Below are 27,731 nucleotides of genomic sequence, written 5' to 3'. Positions count from 1 at the left end.
AGTTGACATGACATTTTCTGCTGTTATGTCTGCAGGTATTTTCTTTCAGGCTGTAAACAGCCACAACAGCATGTTGAATATAACCCTAACATCCTGAATGCACCACTCACTGCTGCTTTTTAAGGTCAGTGCCCAGTGCACAAGGTAATAAGTGAAGTCAGGTAAGTGTATCAACATTTTTAGATCTTCTGATCTTTTGCTGATCTCTTTTCACCTCGCCTATGGAAGCTGAACACGAAGAGAACAATGCTCCTTCAAGCTGAAGAAATAAAACTGAAGGAAAAAATAGGATTTTGAAAACCGAGGGTCTCTGTCATCCCCAGCAGAAACTAGGCCCTTGCATGTCCTCCTTAGGAATTAAATAAGCCCATGAATGGTGCAGGAAGTGAGGTCAGAGGCGGATGCAATGGAAATGTTTTAAAGCAATACTACTTATCTATGATGGTGCAGCAATTTTCGAGCAAACAATAAAGTAACGGCTGAGCGTGTCACCATGTTAAATCATGTTTATGATGTGCACAATCAAACATTCTGCTGATGACCGGGGTAGTCCCTAGACCCAGCAGATACACTTTGTAGTGCTACATATTGACACAAAGAATAAAAGGCAAACCACATGAACAAAGCTGCTTGTTGTAAAACACAAGCACATCAGGCACAAGCACAGCTCATTGTTTGAACATCTGTTTCAGTTCGCATACATCTTCTATGTAAATCTATATTGGAAGATATGTAGTGATAATAATTCCGACGACCATATCTCGGCTAAAATGGAAACAATAAAGTTCAATCATGTTTCAATTCATCCGGCAGGGTTTTACAGCCAGAATCTGAACGTGAACAACAACATTCACTATTACAAACACATGAGGGTATGTTGGTCCCTTTATTACATGCTGCGTTCAATCACACATAGGTTACCTGGGGCCCCGGCAGTGGAACAGCCCCTCTCTGCGCTACATACGGAAGCCGTGCTGCATTCATGATCTCATTATGCATGTCTAAGTGGCTCTGAAACAGCATGTACATTTTAACCCAATTTGATTGATTGTTCTCTTGATATGGTAATAATAGCCCGAAGCCTTGTATGGGGTGCAATCTTTTCCTGCTCTCATCACTTCTTCGCCCCATCTCCATGACAGGTTCTCTCACTCTCTCCACCCTTCATATGAAATGCAAGACAGTTATTATGAGGCTTCTCTTATGGAAATCCTGTCATTAGAAAATGGTAGAAATTTGTCACTCACACAGGCATTTGTTATTATGAGCAATGGTGTCATCCTATACTGGATATAATGATTATATTCCATATGGTAGCCAGTTGGGTAATGGGGGAATTTTTGGTATTTGAATTTGCCTGCAGAGCTACAGTGTGGACATAATAGATAATGGTTTGTTCATTCGGTGCTGACATTTAACTACACCTCATGAACTGTGAGTCCATGCAAATGTCCATTGTTTGGGTTAGTGAAAATGTGTCTATAAGGCAGCTTTACTCCATGCTGGAGAGTCGTTAGGAGCCGGAGTAACTGACAGAACAATGATGAGTGAAAATTGAATGAGAAAGAAGTTCAATATTCATTCCTCCTCACTTCACAGGGAAGAGGTCAGAGGGCCTTGTGCTGTTCTTTCTGATTGCACCAAGCTTAGCTCACATAGGGAATGAACACATACAATCAATGGCCGGAGCACGGCCAGGCCACTGGGACTGCATTTACAACCTGAGTTAAATCAAAGGTCCCGTCAGTGCAATCTGATTCCGATGGAGGAACTCTCCATGCATCAGTGAAATGCATGGATGTTAATGACCCGACTTCTGCCGCCTTCGTGAGTGTGTGTGTGTGTATGTGTGCGTGTGTGCGCCCACTGATGCACCTTTTTTATGTGTATTTGATTAAGAGGGAAATTAAAGAATGGACTACCATTAGTTCGGGCCTTGAAGAGCATGGCAGCTGTGATTAGTTCATGTTATAACCGGCTTAATTAACAACACTGCTTCAAAACAATGCACTCTAGCAGACAAAATGGAGAGATTCAGACGGTATGTGAAGTAAGAAAGAAAAAAGATAAATACATTCATACATATTTGCAGGTCTGTGTGTGTGTGTGTGTGTGTGTGTGTGTGTGTGTGTGTGTGTGTGTGTGTGTGTGTGTGTGTGTGTGTCTGTGAATGTATTTTCCTGCATGTCCTTGAATGTTTCAATAGTCTTTTGAAAGTACAATGTTACAGATGATGGATAGGTGAGGAGAAGCAATTACCCTCCCAGGTGGTCTAATTTGTATGTTTGTGAACTACTGTTTTCTTCAATTGGCTTATCACAGGTGTGGGTAGCATACTATTTGGTATGAAAAATATTTGAATCCACTCTGTAATCCTTTAAAGCAATCATCTAGACATCTTATTTTAGTGTGTTTACCCGTAGGGCCACTAATGCATTGGTGAAATGCGTTCTCGCTGCCTCCCTTATATTAGAAAACATTTCTACAGCGGTCCAAGACAGGCAACTATGTGATCGTTAGATGGATCTGCAGTATTGATCGCCCGTAATTTAATTTGCATGAGTGGCATGTGAGTCTTATGTGTTGCTGGGGCTTCTCGTGCTTTATTCAATCATAAAGGCTCCATAAAGGAAGTACCCCCCCCTGGCTCTAATATGATCAAAATAAAGACACAAATATTATTCATTCCCTCCAACCCGTCATCATTAATGGAAATCAAAATGCACATGATGTCACTCATGAAATGTAATGAATGTGATCTCGGGGGGGATGATTTATACCACATCCTCCCCGACTCAGAGAGATGCTCTGCCTTCTCCTCCATCTAACCTTCTCCCTTAACAACTGGAGACATGAATTAGACATTTACTGTGGATTCTTATCATATCCTTGACCTGCATGTTATCGATGAACTAGCATATCTGCCTGTGTGAAGTAAAACATCCTTGATTGAGCCCTCTGGACGGTGAATCTGGCCTTCACCCTGCAGCTAATCCAGGTAAACCAGCCAAAGGCGCTGACGTAATGAAATCAGCTGGACACCAACCAGGAGGTTAACGTCTTCTCTTATCTATCATGTCAGTCTGTTGCGATTTGGTGGTGTTTTTGTTTTTTTGTTTGTTTGGTTGGTTTTCTTTACTGTTGTGTTTTGGGGTCACATTCATAAGTGGTCTGCCGATGTTGTCAAGCGAGCAGTAAGTAAACAGAAACGCACAATCAGATATGGAAGCCGGCCATAAAGGTTTGTGTCAAAGCAGTCCCAACGCTCCCATGTGCTTTATCCTGTATAGCACAGTTAAAAAAAAAAAAAAAGCTTTTATCATTTCTTTAAGTTTTATTTAGGAATTAAGCATATTAATACATTTGAAGTAAAAGTAAAGCAAAGTCTCCTCTCCTCCTAACAAAGCTCTGTAGTTAATCTGACTTTTATCAGCAACCATAGCCAGCACTGGTGGGGAGTTGCCCACAGACATGCTGGAGATTGGCCACGAAGCCTGCTGGTGTTTGATAAGGCAGGTCTATTGGCCTTGGGACCCTGGGCTCAGACCCTCTGATCCACTTCATCTTCTAATAAATCATCCGCTGAATCCTTGGCCCCTGTTAATGCTTTAGAGCTCGCTTTGAGGTGTACTTTATATTTGAGGTACTGCAAGAACTTGTTATGGGATTTCTACACCAACAATTTAAACACACCATGTGAGGTGAGGTTAATATTAGGATCCAAACTAAACTGGGATATTTTTCACAAAATCGTACAGGTGTTAATGGAATCTGGCGGTGATGTCTTCAACATATTGTTTGGACTTCAGTATTGAGTGCATGTTTGTGTTTGTGTGTGTGTGTATCTGTGTTTGTACTGGGTGAAGAGTGGAGATAAACCACAGGGCTGACATCATAGAAAGTTTGTTTGCTCAACTGTCTTTAACACCAGATGGAGAGAAATGTAAGGGATGGCAAAATAAGACTCTGTGCGCCTCTCCATCTCTCATCAAATCCTAGTCTCATCCCAAGGGTGAGGAGAAGAGGGCTACGTTTGCTTGACAGATTAATGAGCCGAGGGAGCAGTGGTGAGGCTGCAGGTCAGCGATGGGTCATCGGTAGGGTCGTCTTTCTTATTAACCCCGTCCAGATACACTAATTTAATAAACTCAGTGAGGGACAGCTTTGTTTGTTTGTTTTAGAATTGTGTTGGGGCGTGCACATGCATGCAGGTTTATTGCCTTTTTTTATAGTTATTTGTGTGACTAGACTCAGATATGTAGATCTGTTGGCAGTAATCACGCAGGTGTCACCACAGGTTACAATAATGTGAGGCAGATTTTAATGATGTGGAACGATTTCTACACCACCAGCCTTCTTATTATGTAGTCCAGTTAGTGACAATTTAGAGACAAAAAATGCACTTCAATTTTATTTTGTGGTGATACAAGTGTAATGAATAAAAAAAAAAAAAAGAACAACACCGCAGAATCGATCTCTGAGGAAAATAAGTGCTGCTGTTATATTGATTTGCTCTGCCAGAAACGGTGAAACAAGTAAAACAAAGACTGAGATACGTACAAAAAAACAGTCTAACAATGACCCATTAGCATCATAAAATAACCCACAATGCATGAGTGCAAGTACTGACAGCCCCTAACCTGAATGAAAGAGGAACAGGGACCTCACTGGAAGTGTTATACAAACAGTAAAAACTCAAAGGTACAGAGCACTACAGCAAGGGCACAACAGACGGCACCATTTGTAATCTGAATATAGCAAATCAAGATAATCATTCAATGTGATTTTTTCTGAATTTGTAAAAACGAAGAGCTCTTTTTTAATCAACTCTTTTGTGGTATGCTGGGGTCAGATTTTATTCATTTTTACAGAAAATTGGTAAATTCTTTTTTTCCCTTTGAACATGAAAAATTTGCTGTTACCTGCCAAATCTTACAGTAAAGGAAGTGTTTTTAATGTCAAGGACATCAGGATAAGACCTCAACAACAAGATTCTGGCAACAGAAATTTGTGTGAAAGAAGACTGGCTAATTAGGTCAAATGTCAAATGCAATAATATATACATGATACATGATCTTCTTTTCAGAAGCAGTGAACTACACCAGTATGAAAACCCGGAAATAAAAAAAATCATGGAGGCTACAGTAATTGAAAATTCTCATTAGGCAGGGTTACTGCAGGTAAAACAGGGATACCAGTAGTATCTGTGTGCAATACAAGCTCACAGTAAGTGTGCTACAATACTTTCCTCACAGCACAAGTCCCTACAGCCTCCTGATTTACATGATAGCCAGAGGGCTTATTACATTAGCATGTAACTAGCAATGATTCATTAACATGCAGTGTTATGTTGTCATATCTCACTTGTTCGTATATATCCCCCACCCTCACACACATTGTGCTCTCCAGTGTGTATGAATGTTATTTGTGATTAGGTATGTTGATTGTGATGACGTATTTTCCACAGACTGTTGGAAAATATGGACAGAGTGTTTGTGAACTCATAGTGTGGGGTTTGACTCAGCATTTTGGCAGTTTGAAGGCAGAAAGTTGTAATTTGGGTTGGGACCTTGTTTGAGTGTAACAGGATGGGAAAGTAAACAGGCACCTCCCCAAAAAAACACGCCACACTATTGTCGACAACAATATTCAAAACTGCTGCCAAGATTTCACTACAACTTCAACATAGTGAGGATCACACTCCGACGCCCACGGCTAGAGGCCACGAGAGGATCTGCATCTCATTGGTTCTAATATTCAGCCACGGTTTTTGCCACATGTCAGGCTGCATTTGCCATATTCAGCTTGCTCCTCAATCTGTCTTTTTTATTTTTTTTCACCATGACACCCCCCGAAGGAATTAGTTGGATAATCCTGCATTGCTAATGCAGAATAAATGTGAAATGGCAAGACCCTTCTACAAAAGTAAACACTGAAGTCTTAAAATTTAAAATGATTCAAAAAGCTCTCCAAAGCCAGAAGTTATAATGACTTGGAGGTATGCACCTATTCAAAATGATCATTCTGCCCAGACTCCACAGATCGGGGTTGTGCACAAAAACACCGAAGGTATGAGGGGGTAAAATGACTTCTTTTCATTAATTTAAAATTTCTGTTTGGCCTTGCTGTGTAGATGTTACTGTACAGTACGTATAACCGAATACATTTGCTGCCCTCCCTTTAGAGCAGAGGGGACAAGGCAAGTGAAATGGGTAAGGCAGTAATGAGTACATGGCAAATTTGCTCTGTTCCCACAACGTATGGCACATTGAGAAATACATTATTGACTAAAAACAGGAGGGAAAAATCACAAAAAAGAGATGGGGGTATATAAAAGAAGGGGAGCTGTAAGCCAAGAGCAAAAAAGTGAGATGAAAAGATGGAAGTATAACCCCAGAAAACCCCAGCAAGTGCGATCAAATACAGTAGATAACCCTCAGACCGCAACACGCAAAGCCTTAAAAAATCATGCACATCGTGAGATTTAACAGTAGCAGGCAGCAAATAATGGAAAGGACAACTTAATCTAATCCCTTGTCATCTGTGTGTATATAACAAGGAAAAGAAGAAGTGTCATTTCTGGTGGAGAGTTTAAACTCCAAGGGGAGATTAGCCAGTCACACTGAGTTGATCTTATTGTCCGGGATAAGAGGATGAGCATCATAGCCCTCTGGAGAATCTTCCTAACACTCCTACAGCTCACAGAAATCAATAAGGGAATTGGAGGTGGCGTTTATGCATCGACTGATTGTGTAGTATTGTATTCACTGTCTTAAGCGTGGCTCGTAACTGCCGGCCGGTCCGTGAAAGCAGTTTAGTGGCCAGCAGTTAAAAGGCGGCGGCGGTGGCAGCTCCCAAGCGGACGTGTGGTCTGCAAACACCTAAACCGTCAAGTGTTCCACTCGTTTAAAAAAATGACATATCTAGATAGACGGGAAGAAGTCGATTTCTCAAAATCTCATTTCGCAGAGATTTCGCTCACCTGCACACAGTCTTTAATCTCCCAGTAAAGTGCAGCTGACTCTGAGGGGAAGGCTTGTTTTCAAAGGGTTTTAAAAGGCTGCATTTGCCTCACCTGTGTTTTCTTTAAAAAGCATCTTTACCTGCCACCTGTCTTCAATTGTGTGCAAAATTTAACAGCACATCAGTGACACCATACAAGGGATACCAGTCTTTAAACAAGTGTAACAGCAAACATTTCCTCTCCAGTGTTGCCAATAGCTCACTCATTGTGGGAACTGTTGGTTTCTCTCCATTATATTGTGAGGTCTTGATCCTGATCTTTGAAACGTCTTAGGGTTGGCGCTACACAGATAAAACTGGATTTAATTAATAGATATAACACAGACGAGATAGTTAGGCACAAAGCGCAGAAGGTTTTGGCACATAAACGCTTGGTTGTGGTTAAAGGTCCCATATTATACACACAATGTTTTTGTTGATATAAGGAAAAGTTTCTCTTCTTTTAATAGACAAAAAAACATCTGGGTTTAGTTTCAGTTCTCATTTCTGGCTTCATGGAGCTCTATAGGCTAAAACATGAGGCTCTGGCTAACTGTTTTCTAAAGAATCAAACCAAATCCTGCGAGGTTTGATGGTGGGACCATGTGGGCTGTGAGAGCAGTGGCTGCTTTGTTGTGACATCACAAAGTTACAGAAGTCCTGACAGCTCGTTCTGATCACAAGCTGTGTGCATTTCTCTGTGGACTGAGCGCTTTGATACTTTATTTCTTTTGTACTATTAATATGGAACCTGGAGCTGCTGTATAATCAAGACATCTAATTATCACTTTACATGATATGGGACCTTTAAGGAAACATTGAAGTTTATAGGAAATATTGTTCTATCTTGTGCTTCAAGTCAAGAGACTATTTTACGGTAACCACACAATCATTACAAAATTCAGACTCCACAGCCGTGAAAAAGACTGTGTGAGGCTGTACTTCCACAATAAACTGAAAACAGTCTAGTGCCAATGCTGGAATTATGATGTTCAGCAGGTGATGTTAAACCAGATTCTAGCACAGAATAAAATGTTACTCATGTTGCCAAAAGGAAGTTACAGTATATAAAATGTAGGCTACTGTCAGAGAACATCATTCAAATAAAGCCAGTAAAAAACATCTCAACTATGTTTATGAATAGGAAAAATTACACAGAGTCATTTTTGTAAGACAGGATTGTTTGTGAAACGTGTCTGGCGGATAAAGTTTTTACCCTTTATTTGTGAGTTTTACATTTTGATGAGACAGTTGAACTGTCCCTTGATATGTGTGTGTGTGTGTGTGTGTGTATGTTTTTTTTTTCTCAAAATCAATTTACATACATTTCCTTGCACCCTGTTGCTATGTGATAAGCAGAGTATTTCTGAAACAGTATGCTGATGGAAAATATTGCTACATTTTTCACACTTCTTTTTTGAAAATTGTTGTTGTGAGAGTGTGAGGAATTTAAATGACATGAAATCCTACAGTATGTTGGTCACATTGCTAAAACAAAAGAAAGGAGAGAAGAGGAAGAAGAGTGTTATTGCTTCAACACAGACTTGGATTCAACTCATATAGATGAGCACACCGTAGAGCACCATGTTTATATCTCCAATTTCCTGGTAGATGCGAGATGTGTTTCCTCGGCTGCTTTTTCAGCTCTGATTGGCTTTTGCTACGATGTGCTACAGAGTGGCGACGCTGCCTTTTGATTGGTTGATGCATGGAGCCACATCTGTTTCATGCAGGAAGCCCGAATCCTCTCATTTCACACACCGTTTGAGAGGAATATGGGAAAAATGTGGCACAGGAAAGAAAAAAAAAAACGGAGAAGAGACTAGCAGGCAGTTGAGAAAGGCAAGATGGGTTAAGAAAGAGGAGAGGACTGGTCAGGAGGCGAGCAGGGAGAGAGGAGGACAGGGAGAGGGAGCAGAGGAGAGGGGAAGAACAAGAGGTCAGGGAAGGAGGAGAACAAAACAGAGGGAGGTCATTTCAGAAAATATCGGAGGAGAGGCAGACCAAAAAGGCAATTTGGAAGAACTGCAATATTTCTCCTTCAGTTTTCTTACCCTCTGCCCCCCAACCCTTTTGCACTCTGCGGGCCCACTGTGCAAGCAAACTAATCTGCGCAGACAGGGACATGGGGATGGTGAGGAGGGTTTGATAGATCCTGGGGGAAATCTCCTGCATACATAAATTGGTTATTCTACGTTTCATCTGCCTCTTGACATGGTTTCGCTTTATGATCTCTTTCATTATCTGTCTGTCATGTGTCAATGTTTATCGCCCCATAAACACGTCCATCGCCACACAGATGAAACAGCCGTCACTGGATGGATAGTTGCCATTCGCCCCCCTCCCACCCCCCTCCACAACCCCCGACCTCATCCAGCCCCCAGAATGCACAAGGTCAGGACTGCAGGGACTACAGTACAGCGTCATATATTTATTGCTACATAACTGATGACGCTGAGTGAGATGTCTTTGGGGAAAAAAATTGGCATTTCAGCCATTTCACCATGAATTAATGGTGATTACTTGCACATAACATCTGAGCTATTTTAGCACTTTGTATTATAATGTGACCCTCTTCTTTCTGCCATTCTTTCCCACTCATCCCCTCACCCTCGACCCCCACAGGGCCTCCGATGGCCCTGCTGTCTGTAACAAGCTTCTCTAAACTATATTACGTTCTGTTGCATGCCGGGGTCCCCTGTTCACCGGTGCAGAGAAAGGCGAGTGTCGGGTAAGGGGGGGGGCTCTGTTAGTTTCAATAGGATCTCATTAGCATCATCGTAGAGAAGAGACAGATATTAGACCTGAGATAGTGAAACTCATTAGAGAGGAGCCTGTGCTCCCTTGAGGTGCACGCACACACACACACAAAATATGGTCTCTGCTACATCAGATCCTAATTTATTAATTGTAATATTCTAATGACCCCCCGACTACAACAGGCTAAATGACCTCATTACACACTCATTCTGAGGTGAGCTTCTTCTGCCAGCGGAGTCAGAGGTAGTCTTTACTGTTAATGTGACCTTTCCAACTACACTGTAGCAAGCAGCAGATGGAGATCCTGTTGACACCAGGTTTCAGCCACTGGAGATATTATCCTATTCCCCTCGAGGTCTTGGAACCAATTAGAATTGAGATGCGCCTCTGTTGGGAGAGACAGAAATCCAGAAAACACACACACACGGCTGCACAGCTGGAGAGTAAGTGAGCTACAAATAATTAAAACAGCTGCAAAAGCAAATCATCTGGACGCTCAGAGAACAAGAAAGAACAGCAATTACTCAACCACCCTCTCTGCACAGTGAGGATACCACTATAGGGATCATTTCACAGATTAGTAAAACTATATTCTTACTGTATTTACTTTCTCGCCGAGACGAAGGTTTGAAGACCAAGGCCTCTCTTATCTCTCATGACTGTATATATGAAGTGAAACCCAAGACCCAGTTATGTTAGTCGAGTATAGAGGCTTCACTCAAAGTTATATGCACAGAAATAACTGCAGTACACGACCCCTCCATCCATAAAAACTATTTCCTAAAGCGTAAAAAAAACTGTTCCTTTAATGTAGCTTTCCGTTGAATATGTTTGGAATAAAACTCTACAACTTGCAGTTATTTACCTTGAAATCTGCCAGAGACAGGTCCACCTATCAGCAAAGTACTGTTTCCTAATAACATATGCAACCTACAGTGTGGGGGGCTCCTGGTTCCCTTCCAGTATTTAGACCTGCAAATGACTGCTAATTAAGTTTCCACACTTTTTTTCTGGAAAAATTTGCCTAACACAGGAGAGATCAAAGCAGAAGGTGGATCTTTATGTGAAGACAGATGGCCGACAGGAGTTGCTCATTCTGCCCATGGTCACACCTGCTTTGTTGAATTACTGCTGGGCTCACATGTCAGGATTCAATTATGGCCAAGGCAGCTGTGCATACTGTTGTCCATACAATTTTTCCATCTGTTAAAACTTCTCAGTTGCCAACAGCCCTGCATCAAAAAGTCTACTCAATAAAGGGGGTGGGGGTGGGGGTTGAAACAACAACAGAAAATTGATTAATCCTTTTTTTTTTTTTTGAAGGTAAAATGCCAGACATTTACAGACCTGATAAAGTGCCAGCAGTTGACCTTAGATAAAAACACATCTGATATTCCAGCTGCAGATAAGAAAAGCAACAAAGTGCCACTTACATAAAAATGTGAGAAATCTCTAGCTGGGAACGTTTGTATGCACCCTAACACGCTCGCCTTGGAATGAAGTTTTGACGCAGATGTCCTTTTGTCTTGTTTGCCTGACCCACAGTCGACAAAACACACTTGAACATAAAAAAAGAAGGAAAAAATGTGTGTGCGGGACCACAAACAAACATCTTATCCGCAGCACATCAAACAAACAAACTCGCACTGGCATGAAGAAGCATCACAGAAATCTGACCGCACATAAAAAAAAAAGTGCAGTCACAGTCAACATGTTTATTTACAGCACGTCTTCACACTGGCGGAGGAGACGGGTTAGACATGTTGGTTTTGAAGTAAATCACATTGTTTTCTGGCTCGAATAATGGACAAAAATATATCCACTTTTACCTGAGCGGAGCTGATTGAGGGATTAATCTCTGTGCGTACACCCTGGCTTTCTCCTTCTGTTGCTGGACTCACTGTTGATTTGCTGTGTTCAAACAGATTCGGGTCTTTGATATATCATTGTTGTCAGTGCTAACCAAATCACCGCTCTGCATGAAAGGAACCCCCCTCGGGTCTCAGAAAGAGACAGTAGACTTTTCTTTCACTACTTTCTCTCTGAGCCAGATATCCACAGAGGTGTTAAGGGTGAAAAGAGAAAGAAAAAAAGATGGCTGCATGTTTAACAAGGCCTTTGTGTTCTGGAGCTCTACTTTTATTTTCCTGTTTTCGAATAAAAGATTTCTTTTTTTTTTCTTTTCTTTTGCTGTTACATCGCTTCATCCCACTCACGGCTCCCTTTGTTGCTACAAGGGTGTGCTTGAAATGTATCTTACAGAATTGAAAGTGTGTACGTATTTTCCTCTTGAGTGTATTCTTTTACCTTGTTCTGTTCGTGTTTTTACACCCAACAATAGGACTGACAAATGGAGACACCCTCAAAAGCTTCCTCAAAATGACATGACCGATTTTCCACCTCGTTTCACCACAACAAACCTGCTATGATACCGCGGCATTGTCGCCGTGCTGCTTTTGTAGTGGCACAGTCAGTTCTGTGATCCCGGCAGACACTCTGCTTTTATTGTAGCCCCTTCTAACCCTGTTTCCACTCTGTTTTTTGTTTTTTTTTGTCTCCGTCTCTGTGTTCACCCTTTGCTCTCGTTCCCACCCATGAGACAGGGCAGGAGAAGTGACGGTTGCCAGTGAGTGTATTGAATTGTATGGTAATTGTGCTGAGAAAAGGGCACACGGTGCAGATGTGCTTCTAATGAGACATGGAGGAAGCGGGCTGACCTCTCCAACCGGTGGGCTGAGGACATTTATCATCCCAAGCACACACTGGTTGAAGGGGTTGGGGGGTGAGAGAGGGTGCACCACCCTCTATTGGAGGCAATGCAACACTGCAGGTGAGGCAGGGATGGACAGAGCAAGTGCACCGACCAGAGAAAGACACAATAATAAAGACAACAAAGAAAAATCACAGAGGGGGAATTGTATTGTAGTGTTCAGCACTAAAGCCCTGATTGTTTGCAGCTTCATTGTAAAGCAGAACTGTCTGCTGCAGATAATTGATCTGGCTATAATTGTACACCATAAGCGTAAACCACATAATCACTGCAGTCACTACCCCTGAGCCCAGCATGCTGTCAGCCAGTCAAGGATGTCCCACTGTGGCTCTGCAGCCCTCCCAATTTCTGTCTGAGAGAGAAACCCGCCAGGAAACGAAAGTGATGGATGAATTTGAGCTCCAGTAAACAACTGATTCTCACAGTCCACAGCCACAAACCCCCCAAACTATGGATTTTCGACAAATCAGTTCATGTGAGTAACCACATGAATCTAATCTACAGTACGAGTTGCGTTAGATGTTAGCTCTCGGCAGTTTATTTCCTCTGTTTCGCTTTTGAAGTTTAACTTTGATTAAAAGGAAATGATTTCAAAGAGCAAAAAATTATCCTCGAAAGTGCTAAACTGCACGTTATGTAAAAGCATGGTTTAAAAAGTGCCAACAAAGTGCTTCCAATGGAATCGTTTTTTTGTTTGGACTGGGTTTTTCCATTATGACTGATTTTGCAGGAATACTTTGCTGGGATTTTGAATATTTTAATATTTTTTCATAAATCCCCAAAGAAAGTTTTGGTAATTTAAATGAGCCAATGGTTCAATATCAGCAGGTAGAGAACAGTATAGAGGGAGATGTGATATGGTAAGCGAGACATACCCTCTACAAATTCAAGCAACATATTTTGAGGTTTTGGGTTGATTTTATCCTAAACGTACACTTAACATTAGACTACATCACACTTTGGCACAATTTTCTTACAGTCCACATCCAACACAAACCTATTGTTGCAAACAGGCAACCATTTTTTCTATCGCTCAATACTTGCCAAGTTCTCAATCCTCAACATCTTTTAAAGATGTGTGAATATGACATTTGTGTAGCCTATCTTCAGAACTGCCCTGTCCTTGTCCATCAGAATGCAGAGCCATTTTACCCAGCACAACAGTGGCTCATTTATGTGTTTTTAGCAGTTGAGTAGTGGTGAGGAATACGCTACATTAGTTGAACTTGTGGGTTTTGTTGATGAAAACAAAAATCTCATCACATTCACCACCTTTATCCTTTAGTCTAGGATGAAAAATATTCCAGTGTGATGAAAAAGTGTTGGTGGGAAAGAAGTGCTATCTGTGTGTGTTTGAATGAAAAGAAAAAAACTGCGAGAAAAGTCACAGGAACATTTTCAACAGTACGAACAATAACACAAAGAACCGGCACAAGCTGGGCCGAACGGCACCTCAGCAATACCTGTATAATTCCCCTGTATTCAACGGCGGAATTGAAATCTCAACAGCACTCACTGTGTGGCCACGTTCACATCAATATTCACGTGATCATCCTGAGCCGAAGCTTCTCAGCGGTAATTTGGAAACATATTTAGTATAATTCAGAACATTACCCACTGAAAGTGAAAAGCTTTTCTGCCCGACCCAGAATTGCTATTCAAGCTGTTTTCATCCACACTAATTTCCAGCTTCCCATAACTGTTCTTTCTTACACTTTTCTACCAGAGTGGAGCCTTAAATCTGCACTTTGAAGTGAGGCTAGTGTCTGAAGTGCAAACACATGAGAGAGAGATGGGGGAGTTTTAAATGCAGGCTCGGCCAAAATATGTTCAAGGGAAACCTTGGATCTTACCCCCTCAGCTTCCCCCTCCTCCTCCTCCTCCTCCTCCTCATGTTCAAATTGGGCTCTTTCCAGCCTTGTTTTAATTGTGTGACAACCCAACAACAAACATACTGCTCAAGACAGACATGTAAAAACCATGCATACTTTAAAAAGTGTTTCATACTAAAGATTTCTCTTTTCGTGTTCAAACATATACAGACAAGCATCCCTTGCCTTTAAAATCGCCTCTAAGTTGTGTTTTTGCCAAAGTGCTATACACCACATGTTCTGCTGAGCTCTGTGGACCACTGGTGTTTCCCCAAGTGTGAATTGTGTTTTTCCAAGACAGCATGCGTATTTGTATGTGTGTCTTGGTTGCTGGAGGAAGGTGTTGCAGCGCGTTGTGACTGTGACGGAGAATACCTGAGAGAGAGGGAGAGAGGGGGAGAGAGAGAGGGAGACAGGCAGTGGCTTGATCAAACCCAACACTCAGCAAATCAAATAAGTTTGGGGGATTTTATTTTGCATTCATTGTTTTTTCTGCTTTGTTTGCATCTCCATCAGCTGAGAGAAAATTATTTGCTTGGCCCTGGCAATCTCTGCAAGAGGGGCTCCATATTGCAAGAGGAAAAATAAATTGCTTTTTTGCGCCAGCATCATGGCTCCGTGTGGATGTGAGAATGAATTTCAATAGCGCTGCGATTAGTTTCATATCAGATGCTGAGATGAGGGATGCGTTGCTTAGATTTTAGAGGAAGGGGTAAAAAAAAAAAGCCAACATCTCCATATAGCACACTGTATCTGTATGTAACACTGCAGAACCATTACCACTTCCTATTAACTGTTTGTCTTACATGTTTTCTTTACACCTGATTGAAATGTATAATTGATTTCTCGGTCCGTCCCTCCCACACACCCACCCCACCCCCCTTTTCAACAAACACTCCTGTTAATGGGCGATAAAGACCAATTTCCCTTCTGTTTTCCTTCCATCTCTTTCTCTCCTCCTCCTATAACCCACTTCATCTTCCCTCCCTCTCTATTTTTTCCTGCTCTGAATGTCTTTATCTTCTTCCATTTCTTGTCCTCTCTGATTGTGTTTACATAATCCCTTTGTTTTGAGCTTTGCTTCTTCTTTTCCACTCCCTTCCTTCATCTATTTTCCCAGCTACTCTCTCACTCCGTTGTAACTATTCCCCACCTTATCCCCTCTCGTTATCCTTTTCGCTTGTGCCTGTCTGATTGCTACCTACCTATCATTCTCCCTCCTTCGCTTTTATCTAAATCCACTCCTGACACTCATCTTCTCCCTCTCTCCTGTTGCAGAATGGAGGGGGCTGGGTACCAGCGAGTGCTGCAGGTGGACCTGGAGGTGAACGGGCTGACGGTGACTCAGGGGGTGAGGGAGGTGACGTGGCAGGTGGAGTATCCGCTCACCCGCACCCTGACCAGCGAGGTGCAGACCCTCATTCAACTGGCACCGCAGGACTTGGGTGGCATTGTGCCGCTAGCTATGGTAAGAGAGGGGGGTGAATGAAGATATTTGTGTGACATTAAAGCAGAAGTAAGTGGTCCGGTCGTTTTCGCTAATGCTGCGTTCCAGGCAGGCTTTTGAAATCGTAAATTACAGCTTCAAGTCACAACTTACGACTTTGTAGCGTTCCAGGCAACCCACTCGTGTTTTTCCGACCCGTTTTACCTGTGAAAGTCACTATAACGGCCACTCGTAACTTCCGACCGGTGAACTCGTACCAGTACGTCTTTTTGTACAGTCTATGTACCAGATCGAACTGGTACGACTTCACGGTCGGAAAAATACGAGTTTCCTTGAACGCACCATAACAGTCCTCGTCCCTACGTCGCCACATTCACGGCGTCCCTTGGCTGCACACACAGCCCTGCATGCCGTTCTCTCTCCTCATTGGATAAAAACTGTAGGATACGATAAATGTTTTCTCCTCAGCTCAGAGCAGAGCAGAGTGACTGACAGACCCGTGATTCAGACCAAACACTCTATGTAAGTGATTGCCGTTGGAAGATATAACTATTTAAGACTTATATTAACACAAATATATCACTTACTTCTGCTTTAAAGCAGAAGTAAGTGATATATTTGTGTTAATATAAGTCTTAAATAGTTATATCTTCCAACGGCAATCACTTACATAGAGTGTTTGGTCTGAATCACGGGTCTGTCAGTCACTCTGCTCTGCTGTAAGCTGAGGAGAAAACTTTCCTGGTATCCTACAACCTTTATCCAATGAGGAGAGAGAACGGCATAAAGGGGCGGTCCTCTCTGTGTGTGCAGCCAAGGGATGCACGTGAATGTGGTGACGTAGGGACGAGGGCGGGGACTGCTAACTCCATCGGCTGACAAGAAGTTAGCCAAACGATCGGATCGCTTACTTCTGCTTTAAGTGTGTCAATGACTGTCCCATCCAGTCTGTCATCAAGAAGGTTAAAAGTGTGTCTTAAAGTGTGTCCAAGCAAATTTCCATCATTACGATAAATAGTAATGTTGTGACAGTTTGTATGAATTAAATTCAGCCTTTATTCTAACACTGTACAGCCTACCCATGGCACGATACACAAGTTTAGTGATGGGGCCATTCAGTAATAAATATTCTTCTATGTTAAATATATCATGAAATTCTACCGACGGAAATTTGCTTGGACACACTTTATTTTGAAAATACTGGACACTTCTGATAAAGCATCCTCATCCTTCTTCTAACATATAAGTAAATACAGTAAAAAAGACTGCAGTAGTAGTCTATGTACTCAAATATCGATATGATATATATATATATTTTAGGCCCAGTCCAGACAAACAGGACCTATGGAGAACCTAAACACATCTGAAATAAAAATCCTAACCAAAGATCACTACAACTGATCCATCTAAACCGACTCAGAGAGAAGACCAGCACTGGGAATAAGCGAAAGAGTCACATTTCAATACATCATTTTCCCTGCACTTCACAATTCACACTTTCCATCTAGTCTCTAAAATCCAATTTTCCTTCTGTGATGATTATGACACAGAACACAATCAGAGCTGATGGATAGTCCACTCAGACCAGGGACTCACAGACCTCAGACCTGCAGCAACTAAATGGGACAAAATGGTGAATATAATTTGGGTTGTGTCTTGGTTAAAGTGGAACCATTAAGACACCAAATAAAGATCACAGAGACAAGTCAGCAAAACATACAGAGCACTTTAGTCTTTTGGACGCGCTCAAGCATATTGGAAAACATCCATTGAGGGTGGATCAATCCTTACTTGATGAACAGTGTTGTACACATGAAATCTTTGTTATGCCGTTTCAGAGCATACCTAATCATAGCCGAAGTAACTGTAACCAAACATAATTTCACTTCCTGAAGACCAGACTGAAGGCAAAAACCAAAGAAGATACCAATGTCTTCCAATATCTAGCAATCGCAGACCTTAGAACCGAATGAATCATTTTTACTGAATACTACACCAGATTGTTTTATTTTTAAAGCTGTTGATGTCTGGACTTATTGTCTCTCCGCCAGAACTGGGGGAGGAGGTTAAAAAAAAAAAGATCCATGATTTCTATACCGATCATCTGATGTGGTTCTAAACACCTGCAGATTAAATCTAAGATAGTCACTGTTTCATTTCAAATCCAGGGTGCTCCACAGAGCCAACACTACCTCAGACTCCCTGACCTCCTGCAGAGGCAGAAGCATAAAGGATAAGGAAAGTGGAGGAAACCTCAGATTTGACTGAGTGAACAGAGCAGCTAAACAATTTAGACACTACACTCCCACGTTTTTATATTACATTTTTCTACAATAACTACCATAACAGAGAGATAAACAGAGATAGTGAACAAATATTACAACTTTGTGTCAGGACCATATTCTCTCACTTAGCTATTTTTATTGTGTATGTTTGCAGTAAATAAATTCAGGGACAAGCAGCAGACATATTTTTTGTCTGAGAACCATGCTCTACTCAGTTGCTGACGGCTTTTTAGCCTCTGCACCATGTGGTATCGCACAGCTTGTTGTGGATTTCTGCAAGCACTGAGACAAATCTGGTGCAGAATGGACTGTTCATTATTCTGACTGAGCATTTAGACTTTTACTAATGGTGACAGAAGCAAATTATGATAAATTATTACAATCTAGTGGTCCCTTTAAAAATAGTCTGGCCCAAGTATTTTTAACACGAAGCTTGCCCTTTTTAAATTGTCCATAATCTGTCAGCTCTTAGTTCTTCTCTGCCGGCCTTCAGCTGGCCGACTGGGAAGTTAATTGAGTTTGGATTTAGACAGTCCAAATATGGATGAATTGGCGAGGAGCTTCAGATTGCTAATTGCATTATGATAATTACTATGTAAACGTGATAAATTGTTGTATAATTGTTTTCTCCAAACTGAAAGGAAAAACCATTCAGTATGCTGAGAATAGATAAGTAGAGTTTTAATTTTTCTCTCTGATAATGACCACGTAAAAAATCTGATGCCTTCAAGCACTTTATAAACTTTCATTGTGGCAATTTGGGGGAAGCAGCAGTTCAACATTGATTTATGGTTTCTGGCCAGTGGTGTAGCCTTGAGACTTCAACCACATTTCTCTACTTTGAATGGATTAACAAAAAAAAAGGCATCATTCATTGTCTGCATTGAAAAACTATTTTCATTAGCCTAATAAACAAACTAAGTGTTTTTTAATTCAATAATTACTGATATACACTTGGTTAAGAAAGGGTAATTGATTAAGTGTTGAATTAGAAAGCCAGGTTAGATTTATAACTTGCATGATAATTACAAACCACCTTTAAGTAAATGACATGGTGTGCAGCAACGCATAGAAAGACATGCAGTATGTCCAGATCATCTGATCTATGTGGAGATCAGATTAGACTTCATTCATTGAACTAATATTAGATTTTCACTGCATGACTGCTGAAGCCCAAAGAAGTCACAGAAACAGTATTATTGCAACAGACACAAAATTTGAAGACGAAAAGGATCAACAAGACCAAATATCTGACATGTACGTGTATTTCCATCACAACATCAATATTCTGTTCTTTCATTGCACACCTGCAGATGTTGTTACTGGTATAACAACATCCTTAGAATTGAACATTAATTAGATTTTTTTTATCACAACTTTAAATGCCATGACATCCAGGGTCATAAAAGCTGTTGCATTGATAGCAGCCGGTTTGTTTTTAGGACGCTAACAACACTGCTCCAAATGAAGCTCCTGAAAAGCTTCCAGATAAAACACGTTTGCTTCCTGCCACTCAGACAAACAGTGGTAAACTTGCGCTGACGTTTATTAACCTCAAAGTATGAGAAGGGACTGAGTCATTTTTATAATAGTGAATAGAAATGACCACAGAGTGAAAATAAATAGGTTTCTAAATAGGATATAAAAACAACAACAGAGCACAGCTGACAGACAATTCTACCTGAAGAGATCAACACGTTGTCTGCCTGAAGGTTTGTAGATGACTGCTGAGAAACATACGTTTTGAAGAGGTGAAGATGACGCAGCTCCATCTGAAATACACTGCAGTTTTTTTTATCTAGAATTAAGGAGGGAAGTGAGTGTGTTTCTGCACCTTCAGCAAGAGAAAGTTAAGAAATTTCCTCATGTCATTGGAGACTATTTAAATGTACTTTTATCTGCGAGTTTCTCAGCTCACAGTTCACATTCCTGTTAACCTACTTAGAATAACTTCTCATTTTACATTGCCACAATTTTTTTGTTTTTGTACTTTTTGAGTTACTTCTTGTAATTGTTATTCTAAGACATTAAAGAGGATTCATTCTTGCTTGCACAGTTAAAGTAACTTTTTTGTAAAGCTACAGTTGAATGGAATTGTTCAAATGGTGGAATTTCAAAACCCCAAATAGAGTGTTCACTGTGGCTGGAGATTCACATTTTATTCAAGATTGAGAAACAGCATATTTCCAGGTCATCTAGTCTGGTCTAATAACAACAGCAATGAGGTGATAGAGCTTTACAAACACGACACTACAGTAGACGTCTTGTCATCTTTGTTGAGTGGACAAAAGACATCAGGTTTAAGAAGTTGAAGAATGTGTTTATAAAAATCATTTCTGGCCCCAACCTCTTCACAGAAATTGACATATACACACTCATAGAATATCTGCCTTTCAAATATGAATTATTTTCTTTTTTTTTTTTACATGTCTATTGATTCAACAGTGGCTGTAAAGTGAAACTGAAAATAAGGCTGTCTTTACACTTCAAGGTTCAAGTGGTTTTTCCTCTCTGTCTTTTACTTCATGCCTGATGAATGGCAGGTGCCCGAAACATCACGTTTATTAAATTTTCAGGGAGCAGCTTCTGGTGTGCGGACTCTATTCTTCAGATGGGATCTGTAGCAAGAATGTGTAAAGGTGACAAATACGCATGGAATCAGATATTGTCAGATCAGATTCAGTTATACAGTATGTGGAAATAAATCAGATACAAATCAGATATCAGCAAATACATCTGCAGTCTTAACAGATAGATTGGATCTTTCCTGGCAATGCATGCACGTCATCAATATCCTAAATGACTCAAATTGCCACAAACAATGGAGGAAGGCTGAGGTCAAAAAGATCTCAAAAAGAAAAAAGAGAGGACAGAGTGAAAGAGTCTGAAGTACAGTACAAAAACATCGAGTCGAGAGGACGGTAGCTTTAAAGAGACAATAACGGTATGTGTGTGTAAATATATGTGTGTGTGTTTGTGGTAGGTTGGTAAGATTAGGGTCATTTCTTTGACTCATTCATGTTCCTGCAATCACTGCATAAAAGTCGGAAACAGCAGTAACTATTTATTCTGTGGGAATAGATCAAGCACATCATTTCAAGGTCCTTTCCCAGGATGTCAAGCAGCGCAATTTATACTGTAGTCCAATCAATGATTCACTATATTGTGTCTTTTGTGACTGGACTGGATCTTTTAGAATGCTAGCCCGGCGCTCGCTATGCTGCACAAAACATTTATCTCAACTAGTAATTTCAAATTTACTTCAAACTATTTCTGGAAATGAAAGAGGAGTGCTGAAGTTGGGATAAGATAATAACACTGGTTCTCAAAGCAATTCCCCCTTGTTTCAAGGATGTCTCATGTATCACTATCTACCAACTGGACAGAATAAGTGATACTGCGCTAATATCAGGAAATGGCACTTGGACTACGTTGGGAAATTCGAAAGAACAAGTTGATTTGTATCTGAAATGGGCTGAGTCCTCCATTGATTCGCTTTGAGGATACAATGTGTTGTCTTCAGATGAAGCGTGTCGGCACTGTAGTGTCTTTTAGTGACTGTTACCCCCAAAGCTTCTGCGCCTCAGTTTGAGCTACTGGGATTTTTTAAAAATCAATAGATTTAATAGCCCAAAAACTCTCAAAAGTGGAAATGATAGGAGAGAATAGACTAGGAGGTTCTCTTTACTTACATCGTTTCCCTCTTTTTCTCTTTTCCTCTTACCGCATCACCTTGATATTACGATCACTGAACTCCAGTTGAAGACAAACACCTGAACTATCTGAATATAATGCTGTTTATTTGGATTCTAAGGGGAGAATCAAAACAAGGAGACTGTGAAACTCAAACCTTAAAACTGTACAAAGTGGAAATCTGGAACCAACAGGATAGACGGGAAGAGAGGCGCTGAAAAGTGTTTCATTAGCGAGCTTGAAAGACAGTACATGTAGAGAACATGCCGACTGAGAGCGCAATACTAATTTACGGCATCCTCCCATGAATTTTTGATCTTTCGCTTGCCACGCTGTGCCTCTCTGTTCTCTTATTAGAAGAGGCAGCCAGTGTGGCCCCCATAGCTCTTTACAGTATATCCCAAATGCTATCATTAGCATTTTATTCATTGCCTCTGAAACTCGCTGCATTTCAAACTCAATAACATTAGCTTTGTGCTCACGGTCACACAACATTATAATCAGGGCCATTAGCAGGAAGCTCAACATTGGCTTTTTTATATCTATGTTTCTTTTTTCCATCACGGGTGAGCGCCTTTGTCTAGAATAATTAGGGTTTGGCCAAATGTTGCTCACTCCAGACCTGACTCCATAGCTGCGCCGCACAAACAGAGACAGACCGAGGCAACGAGGACAACAGAATAAATCAGGAGTTGTGTCCTCTGTAGGCGAGAGGAACAGATAAAAGAAAGCGGTCCTCATATCTGTAATTTACACACAGTGCTATCGCAGCATCAGGACCAGCCAGCTGTATTCTAGCAGGCTGCCATCAGTCACGCTCTCACACTGTCAGGAACTGTATTTGGAAATGGCCTGGCAGAGCACTAATAGGCTGTGCAGCGAGGTTATCCATTGGCATGCTAAGTGTTCTCGAGGCAGCATCTGCATGCAGCCACAATGCCCCTTATAGCTTAATTAAGTTCTCCGGTGTATATTTATGAGGGCCCCTAATTTACTGCTCGATGTTTCTCCTGTGCATTTTGACACCATTAATTTTCCCTTTCTTTCGTACCCCTGCCGGATTGAGCCTCCCTCACCAGCTTGTTTCTCATTCCCTGTCTTGATCATCCTGCTCTGCAAGTCTGAGAAGGAGACAGAAACAGAGAGAGAGAGAGAGAGAGAGAGAGAGAGATCAGAATGAGGAAACTCTGCTCAGCCCTACAACACTTGTTTGTTGTTTGTTTAGCTGTAGAAGTCTGTAGCTCTTGTTGCTGTTGTTTTTGGCTTTCCCTCATATTTGCCTGTGAGTTTTGAGGACGATGGCTCAGATATAAGTTTAAAATAAGCAAATCAAATGTTTTGTTGTGGATCAAAGCGATAGTCTTTGATTTTCTTGTTTTGTATCAATCAAATGATGTGCCTATATTGATATTAGAGCCAATGGTTCTGATTGTTTTTATCACTGTTTAGCCTGCTGTTTATTTTCTTGATCAATTAATTAATACATTGTTTGATCTATAAAATGTGAAACATTCCATCAATTTGGCTGAAAAAAAACAAAAACAAGCTGGAATCAATTATTAAAGCAGAATTAAGTGATATATTTGTGTTAATATAAGTCTTAAATAGTTATATCTTCCGACAGCAATCACTTATATAGAGTGTTTGGTCTGAATCACGGGTCTGTCAGTCCCTCTGCTCTGCTCTGAGCCGAGGAGAAAACATTTATCGTATCCTACAGTTTTTATCCAATGAGGAGAGAGAACGGCATGCAGGGCTGTGTGTGCAGCCAAGGGACGCCGTGAATGTGGCGACGTAGGGACGAGGACTGTTATGGTGCGTTCAAGGAAACTCGTATTTTTCCGACCGTGAAGTGGTACCAGTTCGATCTGGTACGAGTTCACCGGTCGGAAGTTACGAGTGGCCGTTATAGTGACTTTCACAGGTAAAACAGGTCGGAAAAACACGAGTGGGTTGCCTGGAACGCTACAAAGTCGTAAGTTGTGACTTGAAGCTGTAATTTACGATTTCAAAAGCCTGCCTGGAACGCAGCATTAGCGAAAACGACCGGACCACTTACTTCTGCTTTAACATAGCTTTATATTCATCTTCTGATGGTAAAGGCTGTATGTATACTTGTGGTTTTTTTTAGCTATTTGACGTCAACTGAAACATCATGATAAAAACTTTCTTGACATAACATTTTTAAGCTAATAGTTACATATCCAGCAAATACGCAGTAATATAAATTTTAATTTGTAGCCATGTTTCTGGCCTCTTGAACCCCAGATCCAATTACTCACACTTTGATTTAAGCTCTCTCTCTCTCCATTCTTTTCTGAAGGAATTGTGTGACTCTGTAGCCTCTAAATGCTCCAGTATATTCACCAGACAGTTGCTAATTTAGTATTGTGTAAGACACTGCAGTCATGGGTCAAAAAGGCAAAATAGCAGAAGGAAAAACTTGAGAGGAACTCCAGTCCAGCGCAATTACTGGTCGAGTTCATCACTACAAGTGGCTCTTTTCACATTAAGCATAATAATTTGTTGAATGTTGCACATTCATTGTTATTCTAAGACAAAATAATAAAAGAAAATCGATTGCAACCACTCTAATGTGTGTCAGGAGCCAGGGAACCCCTGCCTGTGTAGCCTCCCGGCTAGCTCCTTTGGGTGAATTCATACACTTACACAGAGTTATGTCAGCAGACTATGTAAAGATATGTAAATCATAAAGTAACAACCATGTCAGCATCCAGCCCCTGTGACTCCAGATGATCTGCACAAAAAATGTGCAGGCTAAAGGCAGAACACCCCCAACCCAATGTATGGCTTGGACTCTAGCCTGCATAGATTAGCTACAAGCTTTGCTTAAAAAGATGAGGCCAAATTCCTTCTAGCAAGTAACCACCATTTACTCCACTGTAGCTCCTTTATAGCCAGAGTACAAGTCATGGTATTGTGTAACTGTGAGCATGAGGCAGTGTTGCAGTGAGGGAACAGCACTCCCTGGATGTATAACACATGTAGCATGCAACTTTACCTCACTCCTGCCACCCGACATCTCCCTCTTCCCTCTCCCAAGGACCCAGGACGCAGCCGTCTATGTGTGTCAGTCAGGCTTTACTTTGAAGCTAAGCCTGCACATTCTGTAATTTGTTATTGTGTGTCTGTTCATTTTTCATCAGCTTGCATTCCCTTACCCTTTCCCCATTCTGTCAGTCTGGCTTGAGAATCTTTTTTTTTTTTTTGCTTTTACCCAGCCAGGTCCAGGGTCCAGCACAGAGCAGCTCTCTGGTTTCTCCCTAATCAAATGACCTCCAGAGAAAGAAGCAGGGTCCTTTAGAATATGGACAGGCTTTTATCGCCACTGCTGACTTTGGCTTTTGCTCTCCTAATGTTAAAGAGTGAGAAAGTATGAGGCGGAGTAAAAAAAAAAACAGAGGCTTAATATTTAATCTCACTAAAAGTATTTAGAGCACACAGTACACGATAACAAAATCCAACAGATTGTCAGGCCAACAGGTTATGTAATAAATCAATATCTAATTAATGAGGAGAGTATAAATCACTGCAGGTCCTGATTTAATAATCAATAGTGGTATTTCTTACTCCTGGTCATGGCGGAGTACTGCAATTGTAGCTGCTTGGCCAAGTGGAGACCCGGGAGTTGATTATTCAGCTTGTTTCATACACAGAAGACTTCTTTTTAAATTAAGTAGGTGCAGCACAGGTGACTCCAAATGATCTTGCTAAATGATTTAGTAAATATTATATAATATAGTGTTTAATTCATCTCTGCTCACCTCCCTATCTTTCACAGCTAGTAATCTCAAAAAAAAAAAAGTTTCAACAGCTGCATGTGCAAAGACATCTTCCTCATAGGGAAAAGAAAAAAAAAAGTAATTCTCCATCTTTTTGCCTGGTCTGTCACATCCCCCGTCATTTCAGCTATCAGCACCTTGCTCCGACTTTTTCTCCAACTTCAAGCTCGCAGTGCAGAATAACTCCTGTGCCTTTTTCCTGGGCCATAACCATAAAGAGATTACATTCTACGAACACATCTTTCTCCTGCTGTTGTATCGCTATTTCTAAAGAAGAAAATGTGGAAAAAAATAAATAAAAATCTTGGAGGTGTTGATTCCCCTGCCCTTGCCTTCGTTTTATCTCCCCGCCATTCGCAACAAGATGCTCAGATGTCTGCAAGTGGCGGGGTGTGCAGGTGCTGGAGGGAACTGATTTTTTATTGATAATTGATAGGAACTGAATAGCTGAGAGTGCTGCAGTGGAAATATGCTGTAAATCCTTTTTCTCAAGCGCTGTAGGCCAACACAGTGCAGGACTACGCTTATTGTCAATCTCAGACGATTCTGTGGATAGTGCAGCTGTGGTTCAACTGGGGTCAGATGCATCCATTCGGTGAACGAATAATACATCGCTGGCCAGTGTTAAGGTAGCGACCCTGATCTAAGCTAAACATAACTCATTTGTCTCCTTTTGTTCCCTCTTTGCTTCTGAATAAGTATCAATAGCTGCTGGTCTCCTTCACAGTCACATTTTGCCACAATTATAAGTAATGTCTTCATACCACTGTTAAAGGCCTTCATAAGGCCTTCATGTGTTCATTTGGTGGCTAAATTACACCCACACTTGCTTTCATGCTGGCTTTTCATTTGACAAAGAAAAAAAATTGTAAGCTATAAGAAAGTAATTCAGACTGACAGGTAGCTCGCCAATTGGACAACACTGGTGATCTCACCTTGAGCCAAGATTGCAACATAGACTCACGTGGGAGAAATTCAATCCAGATGACTGACAGGATGTTGTGCGGCATTTTACTGTACGTGTATCTGCTCTGCTGTCAAGGGAACGTAAGGAAATTATAAAGGGTTAGGACGGAACCTTATATATCATCAATAGTGACATACAGACAAATAGAGAGGCAGCTGTACTGTAATATTACAGGGAGATTACCGAGCGGTCACCGCGCTCAACTCATTTTTATTAAAGAAATGATACAAGGTGGGTTAACTCACCTCTGATTAAACTTCACTGGTATATTAGGAAAAATCCTCACGCTAACATGGTAATGCAGAGGATGGAGAAAATATGATATATTCAAAATTATATATTTATTACTTATCTCTTATTTATTACTTATTTACAGGGATTCCCTCAGGGATCAGATTGAACCGTAGAGCTGATGAATATTTAGGAGGAGTGTCAGCCAGAGAAATTAAGGATGGGTTTCTAATTATTGTAATAGCTCCTTATGCCTGACTTACTGTATAAAGAAAAAAATGATTGTTTGATTGGAGTATTTATCATTCAGTCAAAGCATGTTTTCATCTAGACTCAAACACAAAAGTAATTTATCTCAATGTCCATCGCAACATCGCCCAACTTGGGCCCATGGGTTTTAACTGATGAGCATGTAACTGTGCCCATTCCTATTCATATCTCCTTATCAATTTCTAATATGAGGGGAAATCCCCATACACAAAAGGTAGTGCATGTGTTACCATGGTTACTGAATGGGTTATGAATATACTTAGGTGGATTACAGAGAAGTTTGGCCTTTCAAATCGTGCTTAGATCAACTTTCAGCTCTTACACAGTTTTGTGGTTGGTCCATTTGCTTTTTAGCCGGCCCCGGTCCAGTGGCCTCTATCAACTAAGTAAAAGCTCAAGAGTTTGGTGATATCAAAGCAGACCAAACAGATCAAGTATGAAACAGTCATAAGTTTCATCATGAAGAGCAAACACAGGTCTTATTACCTGACAGTGCCACATTGCTCATATGTGTAAATCTCTATCAACTGTCTGCTTACTGTGAGATCAAAGACTAAGGATTCAACTGAGCTGATAATGTCATATGCATAACACTGCTATCTATTGCCTTTCCACATAGTGACTGACAGATG

At 41.0% G+C, this 27,731-nt stretch overlaps 1 protein-coding gene across 1 annotated transcript in view; it reads left to right on the top strand.

The window, feature by feature from the left end:
* LOC146977500 (transmembrane protein 132C) overlaps positions 1-27,731 on the top strand; it is a 146,647-nt gene that overhangs the window by 92,548 nt on the left and 26,368 nt on the right. Inside the window, exon 4 of the mRNA XM_085793801.1 lies at positions 15,682-15,871. Within this exon, the coding sequence (XP_085649927.1) occupies positions 15,682-15,871 (190 nt within the window). The remainder of the gene's footprint in view (positions 1-15,681; positions 15,872-27,731) is intronic.

This window comes from Trachurus japonicus, chromosome 12, assembly GCF_045865225.1.
Source record: "Trachurus japonicus isolate A0001 chromosome 12, Traja_1.0".
In the NCBI taxonomy this organism is placed as follows: domain Eukaryota; kingdom Metazoa; phylum Chordata; class Actinopteri; order Carangiformes; family Carangidae; genus Trachurus; species Trachurus japonicus.
The sequence above is the reverse complement of the archived record's forward strand: the minus strand, read 5'-3'. Positions and strand labels throughout refer to the sequence as shown.